The sequence below is a fragment of the Microtus pennsylvanicus genome, chromosome 8 (genome assembly GCF_037038515.1).
Source record: "Microtus pennsylvanicus isolate mMicPen1 chromosome 8, mMicPen1.hap1, whole genome shotgun sequence".
NCBI classification, from domain to species: domain Eukaryota; kingdom Metazoa; phylum Chordata; class Mammalia; order Rodentia; family Cricetidae; genus Microtus; species Microtus pennsylvanicus.
In genome coordinates, this window is record NC_134586.1 from 8,396,307 (window position 1) to 8,412,544 (window position 16,238).

The 16,238-nt window shown below is 39.3% G+C and overlaps 2 protein-coding genes across 3 annotated transcripts in view; one reads left to right on the plus strand and one right to left on the minus strand.

Annotated features, from left to right (window-relative positions):
• The window catches only part of LOC142855850 (solute carrier organic anion transporter family member 1A5-like), a 47,956-nt gene extending 43,032 nt beyond the window's left edge, over positions 1 to 4,924 (plus strand). For both annotated transcript variants that reach the window (XM_075982376.1, XM_075982377.1), the window contains exons 15-16: positions 46 to 163; positions 3,114 to 4,924. In XM_075982376.1, coding sequence (XP_075838491.1) covers positions 46 to 163; positions 3,114 to 3,333 — 338 coding nt within the window. In that variant the 3' untranslated portion in view covers positions 3,334 to 4,924. The remainder of the gene's footprint in view (positions 1 to 45; positions 164 to 3,113) is intronic.
• Positions 1 to 16,238, minus strand: part of Slco1b3 (solute carrier organic anion transporter family member 1B3) — a 1,042,880-nt gene that overhangs the window by 959,625 nt on the left and 67,017 nt on the right. The window lies entirely within an intron of this gene.

Genomic DNA, 16,238 nt, shown 5'->3' on the forward strand with positions numbered 1-16,238 from the left:
TTTCTTTCTTCTTCTCAATGGTCTTTTTTTCTCTCCTCATTGCAGGGGGCATTCCGGCACCTATTTACTTTGGTGCCTTGATAGACAGAACCTGTTTACACTGGGGAACTCTGAAATGTGGTGAGCCAGGGGCATGCAGGATGTATGATATAAATGAATACAGGTAATGGTAATGTTTGTGACTTGTGCTTGTAATGTATAAAGTGTCCCCATTAGTATCTAACATTTTCTTCAGTGATAAGATTAAATTTGGTTTCATTTTTGGAATGTACATAAATGGTAATAGCTTCCTATATGTGTATTTTCCTATATTCCCATTATTTCTAAAGTGCTTGATAAATATAAGTGTAAATGGGATTCCTAAACTAACTGTTTAAAATACATCAGAAAGGGAGCAGGGCATCTGTGAAGATGTCCTGGAGCAGTAGGAGGAGAGCTGAATCTTGAGCTGAGGCAGCATGGCAGAACACTGGAGATAAACAAGACAGCAAGATCCAGAGACCAGTGACAATGCCACTCTTGGCAGGAACAAAATCTCTCAGCTCCTACCACCCCATATCTGAGGACAGAGTAGAAGGTTCTTTCTTTCTGCAGGTGTCACGCCCCACTTCGTCCAGCAAGGATGACGCGCAACACACCAGAGCTCTTCTCACTGCAGTTTATTCCAGGACTTTATTCACTTTCTCTCTCTCCCTCTCTCTTCCCCTCTCTCCCTGGGCAAACCTCTCCCATCCCTTAAAAAGGCATGGGCCGCCAACCCCGGATTGCCAGGTGGGCACTGCCCATAGGTCCACGCATATGCAAGCAGCTGATAATCATTGCGTGATCATAGCATAAGTCAGACTTTAGCCATAGGAGTTGATTATACATCTCCATCAGGTGTGGCTTCACGCAGCTCGCTACATGCAGGGGTCAGGATGACAGACCTAACACATTCAAGTACTGCGGATCCTGATGTTCTAGCTCCTGTAAATTTCATAGCCCTCTCATGCTTGCACCTGATATACAAAGAACCCCAAACCTGTGTTCTGCCCCTGCAGTTTAGTAGAACATGTCAGGTGCCAGAGGCAGGGGCTCTCTTTAGAAGGGACCTGTTACCTAAATTTGAATGATGGTCTCATCACTGGGAACCCATAGATGCTCCACTACACTTAGTGTTTAACCATCTCATAAACAAAACATGGCTCAGCAGAGAGACTGTGGTACAAACCAGCTGTGAGTATCAAGAAGGGGAAGGAAGTGACAACACGTAGAAATAACTGAGGCCATTACCCTCAAGAACCAGCAGATTGGGAAGCCTGGCCTCTGAGATCTGGGTGCAACCAGTTGTGTGCCTCCATGCTGCTGCATAGACTAAAAGTAGTACCTTCATGGTTCCCACCACTCTCAGTGCTGCACAGGCACCAGTCGCTGACAGTATAGTGGGATAACTGCGGGTTTACTGCTGTCCCATGCACAGAGGCCGTACTAGGCTGATCTGCAACTAGAGTTTTACCTTGCTGGCTCTGGAGGGTAATGAGCTCAAGAAAGCCCACAAAGGAACTTTGCATTATACAGACTTCACTGTGCAACTTCTCTCTCTTAGAATCACTTCAGCATAAGAAAAAAAATCTGTGGATTAGACCGACTCCTTTGTTTCTGGGTGAGCAGTATACTGAAAAGTTCTAGGAGTGAAAAGTTCTGGCCATTTTCCTGTCCTGTCTGGCTATGATTAGCTGAGGTACCAGTCCCAGTCTGGTATATTTATAGTAACAGTAGGTCTCAATTACTTCTGTCAGTGTATCTGTGTGGGTTAAAGTTCTAGTTGCCTTGATAATACACATTATTGGATATAATACACAATAGTGGGGTATTCCAGGAGTAACTTGGAATTTTGAGAAAATTTACACCTTCTTCCTTTAATTTTGTCAGGGTCTTTTATAACAGTGACAGAAAAGTAAGCTAAGATACTTTTTAATCTATTTTTCTTCTAGTGAAAGAACGCCAATGGTATTTCTAGGCTGTTATAATTTAAGCATATACACATACATACTACTTTTATATTTTTCCCCCTTTAGACATAGGCATGATTGTTTTCTCTGTTCTTTTGTGGTCCAGGGTTTCTGGCCTAAGGAATGGTGCTACCCACTACGAAACTTCTCACCCCAATCAATGTAATCAAAATAATGTCCCATGAACCTGTTCACAGGCCAACAAAATCCGCACAGGCCTTCACTAAAACTTCCTTCTTAGGAGATTCTAGATTGTATGAAGTTAACACTATCCATCACACCAGATTTTCCTACACATATGTTGAGAACATGAAGGAATGTTTTCCCTACTTATTTAGAAATATACTTGTCAAAATACCTACTTACCATACACCCTATGCCCAGAAATTTTAAGGCACACTTTGTCAAATTTACAAAGAACAGATGCTTATAACAGTATAAAAGTTATTCTCAGAAATGTTGAAAGGGAAAATTACATAATTCATTTCAGGAAGCATCCATAGTATGCATGATTAAAATGGACAAGTTCAGCAAATGAAAATAATGTGGGGCTAAAGATATAGGTCATGGGTTAAGAGTACATATTGCTCTTGCAGAACACATGAGTTCAAATCCCATGACCCAAATTGTGTAGTTCAAAACTTCCTTTTACTACAACTTAAGGTATTCCGGAATGGCGGGGGAAGCATAGTGACTTAGTGTGAGGTAATTGCAGACAGGGTTTGGTGAGGAGGCTGGTCGTGTCACCTGCTCTGGCAGGAAATACTGAGGGCTACAAGCCCAGTGCATGGTATAAGGGACTTCATCCTCAGCTAACCCAATCTGAAAATATTCTCATAGAAACACCCAGAGATGTCTTTCTATAATGATCCTAAATCCAGTCAAGTAGACAATGAAAACTAGCTATCACCAAACTGAGAAAATACATTTAAACTTTGGTTGGAAATTTTTGACATTTTAACTAACAGGATTGATAATTTAGCAAAGTAGATTATATAAATTACATGAGCAAAAATAATCACCTAATGTTTCTCTTTGAAGAATAAATTATCTGTAAGAATGTACAAAATTAACTTTCACTGAATGCATTACGATTTTACATAGATTAGTTGTTTTCAACAGGCGCATTTACGTTGGGTTGCCAGCAGCTCTAAGAGGATCAAGCTACCTCGTGTCAATCTTCATTCTAAAACTTTTGAGGAAGTTCCAACTCCCTGAGGAAACTGACTCTTCAGAGACTGAACTTGCCGAGATGAAGCTCACAGAGAAGGAAAGCGAGTGCATGGATGTGCCTAAAAGTCCTGAGTTTGAGAACAACAGAGAACTGAAAACGAAGCTGTAATGAGATTTCTAGTGGCCTGCATAGGCCCACGGACAGAGTCTGCATTTGGTCCTTTTGAATCATGAGTTATAGGAACAATTATGCTGAAAGACCTTAAGAATGTTTTTTTAATAATGACAAAAAAATTTACTGTTATTATTTTTAAAATATAGTGGTAGCACTTAAGATTAGCCCAGGGAAGACTATGGTGATCCCCTATCCTCCCACACACATAGAATTTTAAAGCAGTCTTCAAATGAAAAAGGTATTTTCTCTTTTAACTCAATCAAAGCAAATGTGTATTTCTCGTATATGCTCAAAAAGCTTTAAGACTTTCCCATTCTCGAAACACCATTCAATTTCATTAAATTTGTGCTTCAATGTTGGAGTCGTTTAGAGCTAAAAGTTTGGATCTTACTTGTGTTGCATTGAAATAATTTATTCAAATTTATACTTTCTTTATGCAAGATATTTACATACCTCTGTATATACTTAGAAGTTCTTCACTCTCTCCTTTTTTATTCTCGACACGATGCTTCCAATATTAGATGTCTCATTAATGTGTCATCTGTTGTTTTCATTCCTTCTTTCAATACTCATGCCACAATTTGATAACTTAGAGTACTGAGAAATTTAATCATGCTATCAAAAATCTGATTTTAATAACTTCTTTTCCATAGCAATTCAAAGCTGGTCATGAAACTCATTCTTAAAAGCAAGTATTTGAGAAAGCCAGTCCTTTCAATGGCCATTGTAGAGATGGGGCATTATGTTAGTGATACAATGCTTCCCTAGCATGTGTGAGGCCCTGGTTTTAACCTCAAAGTAGAGTAAACTACTGAAGATAAAATGAGATTAAACAAAATAATAAAATAAAATAAAAATAAATTAAGCTTTGATGTATGAGATGTTCTCAAAAGACTACTATTTCATATTCAGGTGGCGTCTTTGGCCTATTGTTCCTTTTACTCATGTGTCCTTAGACACATTGAGGTCTATTAATTTTCAAAATAATCTTAGAGTAAAACACTTAAAGAGAGATGAGTTAGATGGTTCAGTGGAAAGGGCTGTTGGCTCCCAAGCCTGACAAGATGGCTTTGATCCCTGCGACCAACATGGTAGAAGGAGAGAACCAGGTCTTGCAAGTTATCCTATGCCATCTCCTCTTGTACTGTGGTGTATATGCCACACCTGCAAACAAATAAATAAATAAACAGATAAAAATTATAAATTTTTAAAGAGAGACTTATGTTATAAAATTAAAATTAATAATATTGAAGGTATACATTAAAAGCAAAATCAAGTTGTGACAGTTTGATTGAGAACTGTCTTTCATAGGCTCAGGCAATTGGACATTTGGTTTCCAGTTGATAACTCTGCTTGTGGAGAATTAGGGGAGCATCCTTAATTCAGAAAGTGCACCACTGGGTTAGGTGTTGGTTAAAAGCCTCACCTACTTCCAGTTCACTCTCTGCTTTGTGCTTTAGTTAAGGAAGTGGGATCTCAGCTTCCTGCCCCAGTCACCATGCTTGCTTTTTCCTGTCATGCCTGGTTGCCATGAGAGACCTCTATCCCTCGTAAATCATAAGCAAAAATAAACTCTTCCTCTATACGTTGCTTTGTGGTGTTTTATCACATCAGTGAAAAGTAACTAATACAGAAATCATTTTATTTTGTGACACATAACGATTGAAAATAATTTAAAGAACAACAAGCCTTTCTGCTGTTTTACAGTGATGGCTCTTTTTTTATTAAAAATTTCCGCCTCCTCCTATCCCCCCATTTACCTCCCACTCTCCCCTCTCTCTCCAGTCCTAAGAGAAGTCAGGGTGGCCTGCTCTGTGGGAAGTCCAAGGTCCTCCCCCCTCCATCCAGGTCTAGGAAGGTGTGCATCCAAACAGACTAGGCTCCCCAAAAGCCAGTGCATGCAGTAGAATCAAAACCCGGTGTTATTATCATTGGCTTCTCAGTCAACCCTCATTGTCAGCCATATTCAGAGAGTTTGATCATGTGCTCATTCAGTCCCAGTCCAGCTGGCTTTGGTGAGTTTTGGTGGCTTTAGAGTGCTGGCTCAAGATCATGGTCAAAACTATTTCTTACTATTCCTAATTTTATTCCCTTGGTAATAAAAGTCAGTAATATAAAAATGGCATAAATCCCTAAAGATGGGGAGGATGAAAGGGGAAATGTGTGAGGTGGAGGACAGCATAGTGTGTCTATTAATATAGTAAAGAGAGACTATCTAGTAGAGCAGATTGAAGGCAGGTACAATCCCAGAAGCTCTTTGAAAGAACCAGAATGTTTATGGGAGAGATCACAGTTTCTGTTACTTGAACTGAAGTCCATTTCCACCAGAGGACTCAGGCCATGATCAGCCAGCCCTGCTGCTTTGGCCCTGTATCTATGTGGTTCATTGTGAAAAAAACTCATAGGAATGAATTTACTGATCTTATTAAGGCTGGGAATAAAAAAAAAAGAGGCATTGACAGCCCCTAGCCTAGTATCTCTTTCAAGGGCTTATCAACATGGACTCAACTTCCTCCTTCTAGTCCCCATCTCTTAATGTCTCAATCACCTTTCAGCAACATCTTGCTGAAGATTAATATTTTAGCATGTGAGACACTAGGGGTTTTCCAAACCCAAACAACAGAAAAGAGAACATAGACAACCTAACTGATGGGTTTTCTATAGTTACCTTTGTGTTATTATAACTTTCTAAAGTAGTAAATATATTGTATAAAAAGGAACATTTTATGGGGATGGAGAGGACTCAGAAGCTAAGAGCATGTGTTGATCTTGCTCAGGATCTAAATTTGGGTCCCACCACCCACATCAAGAGGATCACAACCACTTGTGATCCCAGCTCTGGGAGATCTCATGCCTTTGATCTCCCAGTACCTGTAGTCACATGATATACCCAGTTTCTGGGCATCCCCTCATATTAAGGAGGTACTCATAAAACTGTAAGATCACTGGTGTTTACTTGATACTTTGTTGTAAAAAGGTGTGGGAGGCTGAGTCCCAGTCACCCAGCTAGTTTATACCCGAAATAATTACACAGAAACTGTATTCATTAAAACACTGCCGGGCCCATTATTTCTATCCTCATACTGGCTAACTCTCACATCTTAATTAACCCATTTCTATTAACGTGTATCTCCACTTGACTGTGGCTTACTAGCATGAGTCTAACCAGCGTCCATCTCAGAGAGGAGAGCCATGGCGTCTGCCACACTGCCTTCTTCCTCCCAGAATTCTGTTCTGTCTACTCCACCCACCTAAGGGCTGGCCTATCAAAAGGCCAAGGCAGTTTTCTTTACTTAACCAATGAGAAGACCCTCCTACATCAATACTTCTTAGGGGGTAAGCAATGAGAAAACATGAGCGTTGGAATGCTTGGGCAACTCCTCACTGTGGAAGCTTGGGGATAAGGGTTGTTATTCTGAGCTTTGTTCTCTTCAAGGTTTGATCACAGCACAGCAGACATGTGTGGAGGAGAGGAGTGACAAAAGAGGCAGAGAGGCATGGAGGTAGATCAGTTTCCCATTTAGCATGGTTATGCTTCTGAACTTAACAGAATACATGATAGTTTATCACTGGTTTAGCTATAATTCCAATGCAACCAATATTACAAGAAATTGAAAGCTCAACTTCAAAAACACAGAAGCTGAAAGAATAAATGGAAGAATTGAATACGATAGGTTAATATTCCATAGTATGTGTTGGTTAGCATAGTTGAGTACACTACCATACGAACCAAAGAAATTCATGCTATCTTTCAAGGGATTGTGTCTGGACCATTATGAAAGTCAGCAGGAAGAACAAAGCATTGGTCTTTCAATTTAATTTCTTTTAGGTGCTTTGATTTTTTTCCTCAGTCCAAATAAAACATGATTAAAAATTTTTATCAAGAACTATGCATAAATAAAAACAAGATTACTAATAAGTAGAGCCCTGTGTATAAGAGGAAGAAACTGAATTCACCAGATATTGGTTTTGGGTATCTAAATTATTGCATAAAGAAGTGCTGATTTTTAGAGAGATTAATTTGGTTGGAAATGTGTCAGTTAACAAAACATTTCAATAAGTCCCTTCTTTATCGGGTTGCATATTTTAAGAGCCAGAGGAAACCATCTATGTTGTTGATTACAAACAATAACTTTGACAAGCTTGTCCCACTGCCCATACTACAGCAGGTATAGAATGTAACAGATAAATTTGAAAGGTGATGCTAGTTCTTCAGGCTTCACTTTTGGTGAACTTATTTTCCATTTTTCAGATGTGTAGAGAACCTCATTAATGAATAATGCGTATTAGAAGTATGAAAAATTTTGTTATACAAACTTCGGGTCCCTGTGCGCACAGATTGCTACAAGCCATAACTTTATACATTAATTGCTCAGCCATCTTTTCACAAGCAATTTATCAGAACCAAGAGCTCTGGTAAAGGGTAATCAATAATCCAAGGAATTTTTGACATTATTGTTTTAATAAATAAAGTTGCTGGTTTTTGCTTTAGATTTTTGATGTAGCTAACTCCCCTTCTGCTATATATTTGGTAATTAATTACCACATTTCAGAACTGTTTTCTATTCCTTTGGGACTTACTGGTCACATTCCTCTAGCTATATGTGAAAATGGTTTCCCACTGCCAGGCCTTCATTCCTTTCTCTTAGGTAAATGCAGAGATCTGACTTCCTGCAATTCTCTTTGTCAGCAGGCATTTGGTCAATGTTTAGGGTCCAGACAAGAACATTACATTTAAGATATTCACCGATATCCAAGGACATAGAATTACTTCTTGCCCAAGCTGCTGATTCATAGCTGCTCAGATAGATAGGAAAGTAAGCATGCCCTTGTTTTATCTCACTTATAAATAAGGAATACAGTGACCCCAAACTAACCTTTATTAAAATATTCCAGACATCTTACACTTTCTTTCACCTCAGTTTTCTGATGATTTTAGTTAAGGAAATTTACTGCTTGTGTTTCACTTTCAATGACAGGAGAAGAGATAATTAACTTCAATCCAGAGAAAGAATCACTTCCTGCTGGAGCCACAGACCCACTATGCCCACAATTAGAATGGCTGATAGATAACAGCATACCCAGGAACTGATCATTTAGACCTGGGTCTCCTCTTTTTTTCTACCACGTAGAGCAAAATAATGTAACTCCAGACCAAGGACCATAGAAATTGTAGTATCTGGTGAATGTGCTGATCAGATCAGGAGCCATTAGCTTTCCCCGACTGTTTACATATTTTGCTTGATTACCCTGTATCCTCTATGCATGCTGGGAGAAAAAAAAGTGACATACTTATTTTAATAATTCATGCCCTATTCACAGTTTTACTGAAAATAAAACTTTTAGCTCTTTTATCTACTACCTAAAAATATAGCATAGCATATTAACCTTCCCCTCTAAAATTCCCTGATGATTTAATTCCTTGCTGAACTAACTTTCTCCATTAAGGAGTTCACCAGACATAGACTGCACTAGTCACTCCCACCTTATAGCTGAGAGCCATGGATTCATGTGTGTGTGTGTGTGTGTGTGTGTGTGTGTGTGTGTGTGTGTGTAAAAACCCTTATCTGACTTTTTATGGGACAAAAGAATTCCAGTTCTGGAACCTGCTGGGGCTGAGGAATTACTGGCTTTAAGCATGTATATTACTGGGAATATTTGTAACACAAAAAGAAGAAGAAGGAAGAAACATGAATAGGTGGAACCTGTTGTGAGTAGACTCATATCCTAGCACCCTTCACATATTGTTGAGTCTTTAATTGAACCCTGAGAGAGATTTCTTAAGTGGTGTACTCTTAGGGACTCTGTTAATAGATGTCAGATATAAATCTTTGAATAAAAAGTTTAGAGCTAAAAACAAATATAATTTTTTCATCTCTTAAAAAATTAACAATGGGCTGGAGAAATGGCCTAGTGTATTTTTGTGGGATATTTGATTGCACCACAAAACCAAAGAATGTATTAATAAAATCAACTGTAGATCGATGGGCAGAGTCAGCAACTACTTGACAGGAATTAGTCATAGGAAGCACAGAGGAGCTAGGGAGATGGGTAAAGACACACAAGAAAGAGTGGGGAGGGACTTGGAGTTTTGAGGTCTTTTTGATTTGGGACATCTGAAGAAATGGTGTCTTGATGAATCTCTGGACAAAAAAAGAAGGTCAACTTGTTGTTTCTCACCCTCTCTGAACTAGTAGGATTTTGTCCCAACATCTGAGTCCTGAGCTTTTAGTGGTGAATAGAATGCTTGTAACTTAGTTAAAACTATATTTGGAAGCTGCAGTAGAGTCAGTGCTGGTCAGACCAGAGATTTATCAGGCTGCAGCCTGAGACATGGAGCAGCAGAGGCTCAAGTTTGGTTCTTAGTGCCCATGTCAGTATTCACAACCACCTGTAATTTCACCTCTGGAGATTACACATTCTCTTCTGTACTCTTTGGGCACACACAGAGACACATAAATAAAAATAATAAATAAAAATTTAAAAAGCAGCTGCTTTTCATGGACAAAATGGAAGCCCCATCTCTTGCACCCTAGGGGGCTATCCTCTTTATCCAGGGTTTTTATATGCTATTTTTGACACACAGTTCTGGTGATCCAATGCACAGTTGCAGCTGAAATAAGAACAAGCAAGCCAAAAACTCAACACATTTCAAAGCCCCTACTGATGACTCTAAATACAAAGCAGAGGAGTTTTTAGAATATGCCAGGGAAGCAGGATTGACTGCTTCTCAGTAATGCATTGACTTCCCTATGTACCTGACATGTGTGACTGATGTACTTGATGTCCATGTTCCCTTAAAATGTGATGCTAAATTGTCCTCTCTTTCAAAGGAAAGCCTTGTACATAGGACTGAGCCATTGAAAGAAAACGCAGCATCATAATTCTCACCCTTAAAGATAAAATGATTTGATTGTTGCAGTTTCTTTTATTGCTTTATTAAAAAATAAATCTCAGGAGTCAGATACTGGGGAATAAAACTAAAAGATCCATGGAGTAATGAAGAAATGATTACCTCACCCTCTTTTCCACCTCCCCCAATAAAAAATAGCCACACATCTCTTCTGATCCTTCCTTATTCCCCCAGTATGTCCCTCTATCTTCCTCAGAGTTTGCCAAAACTATATTGTCCACTCCAGACAGCTGTCTTCTGAACCAATGTTCAATTCCATTGGCCATCTTGAAGCAACAATATAAGGAAAATATAATAAAATTTTCAGCAACATTTGATGACAATTGTTAAAATAAAGGCAACCTCTGTAGGAGCAAAGGATATGTTCACTGAAAATCAGCCACGTCCAAAGAACTTGGACCATGACCAGCTTTGTTTGTTGGCCACTGAATATTTTTTTTCAAACATTGTGGCCTCCGATGTAAGATTATTGTGGAAATAATCATTCTGCCAGTAGCTTTGGAGTACAGACTTTCGGGTGTGTCATTGTGTGCTACTTGAGGACAGATAAGGTGAAGGGGAAAGCATGTTCACCCTCTTGCTCTGGCTCGTGCCTGGCATGGGGAGAAACCAAGTGGCAGAGAAGTGGCACAGGAACAGTAGTAACTTTTTCCTTACTCTATCTGTGAGTTACATCCCCTTAATAAATTGGTTTTTTATACCTTCACGTGAACCCCAGCATGAACTGAATGTTATGGCCCTCTGCTAGCCGTCTAAACAAAGATTAGATTCAGAGTTCTCATTTTGAAAATAAGAAGGGGAATTGCTGTGGGACAATGGTCTCGTATTGTTTTACTAAAACACTGATTGACCAGTATCCAGGCAAAAAATATAAGTGGGGAAACCAGGCAGGAAGTAGAGATGGGGCAATGAAAACAGGAGAATTCTGGGAACAGGAAATCCTCAGTCCGCAGTTAACATAGAGGAAGCCAGACACTGAGGAAGTAAGATAAGAATGCCTTGCTATTCCTAGAGCCATTGTCTTCTAGGATGAGCCATAGCAGGGGAAAAAAAAGAATGCCTTGCTGATAATAGGTACCAAGACACATGGCTAACACAGACAATAATTATGGGCTAATATAAGTTATAAGAGTATAAGAAGCCTGAGCTAATGGCCAACCAGTTTATAATTAATGTACACCTCTGTGTGTTTCTTAGGGACTGAACAACTACAGGACTGGGTGAGACAGAAACCTATGTCAACATAGAATTACCCCAAATAACTGGCTTTAACAAGCCTTACCCAGTTTATAAGGTGGTCCTCAGTTTAAATGGAAGAGCTATTGGACAGTGGAAGGTAAAGCCCATGAACATCAAGGTAAAATCAGGGGCTATAAGGTTTCCCGAAATAACTTCTTGGTAAAGGCTGTTATGCTGATATAAATATTCAGGCTACATACAATGGACACATCATGTTCCTATACTGTACAGCAGCCTTGAATGCTGGGTAAAGGATTCAAGAGCTAGGAAAAAGAATTAAGTCATATACTAAAGTTATACAAGGCCCAAAGTCAAAATTTTATGCCATTCTTACAGTACTGAGAGATTTTACAGAACCATTCCATATAGTTACTGGCTCTCAACACACATTGAAACTGCTGAATTTATTCCTAGTGAAAGAGAATTAACTTTATGTTTTATACAGTTACAAGAAATAATCAGGAATAGGAAACATCCTATGTATATAACACACATCAGATCCCGCATGGGTCTTCCAGATCCTCTAGTACAAGGTAATGATAAAATTGACTGGTTATTAATAGGAAGTATGCTTTAGGCCTCAGAATTTTATAAAAAACACCATGTCTATAACAAAAGTTTAAAAATGGTCTTTCCATCACTTGGCAGAAAGCCATGGAAATTATAAAAACGGTTCTACTTCTTCCTTCTATAACTGAACACCTTTACCTGCAGGAAGTAACCCTAAAGATATGTAAAAAAAAAAAAGAAGCTTAGAAAAAGGATGTTTTTTATTTTGGAGAATTAAAATATGTATACCATAGAATATACATATTTCAGTTTTTAAATGGACAACTGCTTTGAGATCATAAAGGCCAATTTTATTTTTTCTTGCTGATTTTTGTTTGGAGATTTTTTTTTCATTTATTGAGACAAGGTTTTTCAGTGTGGCTTTGAAGTCTGTCCTGGAACTTGTTCTGTAGACCAAGATGGCCTTGAAGTCAAGAGATCTACCTGTCTCTGCCCCCCCCCCAAGTGCTAGGATTAAAGACATGCAGCACTACCATACAGCAAGGCTGATTCTGTAATTACATACTTATTAGAAGTCATAACCACTATGGGAATACCTGTAAAAATTAAAGATGCCAATGCTCCAGCATATGTATCTAGTAAAATAAAACAGTTTTTGTATATTATAATACAAAGCATATTAAAGGTATACCACAAATCTTAAATTACAAGCAGTTGTAGAAAGATCTATCACAATCTAAAAGAAATGCTTAATAAAAAGATAAGGGGAGCTAAGACTCAGTGGCAATTTGGCTGTGCTCATTTGACTCCCGCCTTTGCAACAAAACTTGAGAACACAAATCTGAGAGACAACAGAGAACAATGGGAAAACACAGTACAGCAATGCAATTAGGTGATTCCAGATGAACTCAGACATGTGAAGGCCACTTTCATTCATACACCAAAACCAAGGCAATATGGTGTCTATTCTGCTCCAGAGACTGAATCAATGGTGGCATCTGATATAACCCTTGTCTCTGCAAATGTCCAGACTCCAAAACCAGAACAGAACAACTCACAGACTGACCTTCAGAAACACATAGGCTGGCAATTTTTATTTTTGCTTTCAATTTGCAAATTTAAGGTGGTTGCAGTCTGGGCTTCCAGAGGCCTATCAAGCCTACATTGGACTTGCTCCATCTTGGGCCTATCACCTACTAGTGACCTTTAATTTGTGGCTTCCCTGTCCTTGGACTTCCCAGATATCCAAATCCACTGGACCTACACTGGAAACCATCCCCAGTCCTGCATCTGGCATCTCCCAGGGGTCTTACTGGGGCCTCCACATTTTGTGGAGGGAAAATATCATGGATTCAATCCAACTACATTAAAATATTTATTAATTGCTGCAAACAGGACAACAGTCTCTGAGACATACTTGAGATTGCCATGAGAAAGGGGGCAACGGAATTTTTTTTTTTAATTTTTTGAGGCAGGGTTTCTCCGTAGCTTTTGGTTCCTGTCCTGGAACTAGCTCTTATAGACCCGGCTGGCCTCGAACTCACAGAGATCCACCTGCCTTTGCCTCCTGAGTGCTGGGATTAAAGGCATGCGCCACCACCGCCTGGCCGGAAAGATTTTTAAATGTGCAAATCACAAGAAGATCTTTATTATCTGTATAAACAAGCCAAGAGCTGTTTTCCTCTGCCAACACTGGGTAGTCAAAGTGACATGAATGTGTGCATAAGCAAGAAACAGAAATAAAAAAGCTGGTAGTCAGGATAACATAATAAGTAGATGGTCACAACTACCCATTTATGAATGGAAGGGTTTACTGAGCCAGCCATTCCTGGAAAATTTTCTTCCAGGAACTAAAGTCAGAGACAAGTGACTAGAAAATACCAAGATGGATTCCTAGCATAAATGAAGGGGTTATTTTAGTATCATAGCATATTCTGATGTACTTCAAATTGATCTTCAAATTCATAAAAATAAATGGCAAAATATTCATTACAAAAGTCTAATAAGAGATTTCTGGTTTCAGTAAGAATGTTTCAGCTGTGTACTACAATAGCAAAATTGCTCATTGTAAAATCCAAATTGTAACCTTTCTTGACCTTAGCAATGAGCTGATGTTATTTGGCAGATAGCTAACTCAAATCGTGAAAGAGTTAGACAGATAAGATGATGTCATCTCTGCCTAGTTGATAAGTATTGTATTTGGATGGAGATTGTCTGGGCGACTGTCCTGTGTTTATGATCTTACTTTAATTTTCAAGGGCTTGATGTGAAGAGGTGTGACATCATCAAAGTTGTTAGGTCACTGACGTTAGTGCTCTCAGAAGAGTCAATTCCTTTTTAGAGTATCTACTTAGTTCCTGGGAGAGTGGGCTTTGACAAAAACAGCAAACCTGGCTCCTTGGTTTCTCTGGTCTCCTATCTCACCATGTGATCTCTCCCACACTTAATCACACCCCTATGTTATCATCTGCCTTGGAACTCTCAAGAGACACCATGCATAAATAGCTTTTCTAAGGTGATGCATACAAATGTCTGTTTATTCCAGATAAGATACCAGTGACAGACCAAAGTAACAATTCCACTGTCTATCTTGATGAGCCAGTGAGCTTGGTGGGCTCTTATGGGAGCATGGATGAAAGGTTAACAGAATGTGGGTGCCTTGAAAGAGCATATCACCAAAAGGTTTCAGCCCAGAAAGATTGATGAATTCCCAGAGTTGATAGATGGAGTCTCTCCTTTATGTAACATTACAGCCTCTACATAATCTAACATTTCCTAAGACTATGAAACTGGAGCAGAAGTGCATATGCCTGTGGTGGGTAGGAGGGACAGATGAAACATTCAGAAAAGGATCTAATAACCATCCTATCCTTGTTAGATTTTTGTCAACTGGAGTTATCTGGAAGACAGAATCTCAATCAAGAAAATGATCCCAACCTCCTGAACTATAGGCAAGTCTGTAGGACATTTTTTGATTATGATTGATGAGGGAGGTCAAGTCCATTGTGGGTTGTGCCCCAGTTTGGCAAGTAGTCCTGGGATATAGAAAGAAAGCTGGTTGAGCAAGCCATGGAGGTCAACCCATTTAACAGTGTTCATGCATGGGCTCTCCTTCAGCTCCTACCTCTAGGTTTCTGCCTGGAGTGCCTGCTGTAAATACTGTAGTAATAGGAGCAGCGGGGCTGCGTTCCCAGCACCCTGGCCACCTGCTCAGCTAGCTTATGCCCCGAAATAATTACACGGACACCGTATTCTTTTAATCACTGCTTGGCCCATTTCTATCTAGCCTCTTCTAGGCTAATTCTCACATATTAATTTAGCCCATTTCTAATCATCTGTGTAGCACCCCTAGGTGCACTTACCAGAAAGATTCTAGCCTATGTCCATCCTGGGTCAGACCTTCATCGCTTGCGTCTGCCTGGGAGCTGGGAGCATGGCGTCTCTCTGAGGCGTCTGCTCCCAAGTGGAGAGCTGTGGAGTCTGAGCTCACTTCCTCTTCCTCCCAGCGTTCTGTTCTGTTTACTCCTCCCACCTATCTTCTAACCAATGAGGGCCAAGCAGTTTCTTTTTATTTAACCAATGACCTTCCTCCATCAAAATACCCTCAATTATGGACTATGACTTATAAGCTCAAATAAACTGTTCCTTTCTCAAGTTGCTTTTGGTTAGTGTTTTATCACAGCTGCAGAAAATGAAGCATTATAGCCTTGTTGTGTATTCCACATTATGGAACAGGCTGGGCCATTTCATTCTTTCTCTCCAAAGCTTCCCAACATCTCTTCTTTATGACCCTCCATGTGGTTACTTTTAAATGTCATGTTTTTCTCTCTTTTTCTCCTACATCTTCTTCTTTCAGTAGTCACTGAGATTTACAGCTTTCTTGTCCTGGGTTTTTTCTTTAAGATTCTAATAAGTTGTCCTTGAGCTAAGCATACAAACAAACAATAATATTTTGTTTTTCTTGGAAGAGAATAATGCTCACTGACCTACCTGGTGGGTTTTTCTCCAGATTTCTATTCATGATTATGAAATCTGTTCTCAGTCCCACAGTGGAAGGATAGGTTACCATGTGTAACTTCTAGATCAGTTCCCAGCGACTAGCAAGATTCATGTTGCATGGCTTTGGTATACTAGCTCTGCTAAAATACCCTGTCACATGAAAGATTATCAGACTATATTTGATATGTTTTGAATCAGAATCTCCAGAGTAGGACTATAGTTTTTCACATATGTGTAA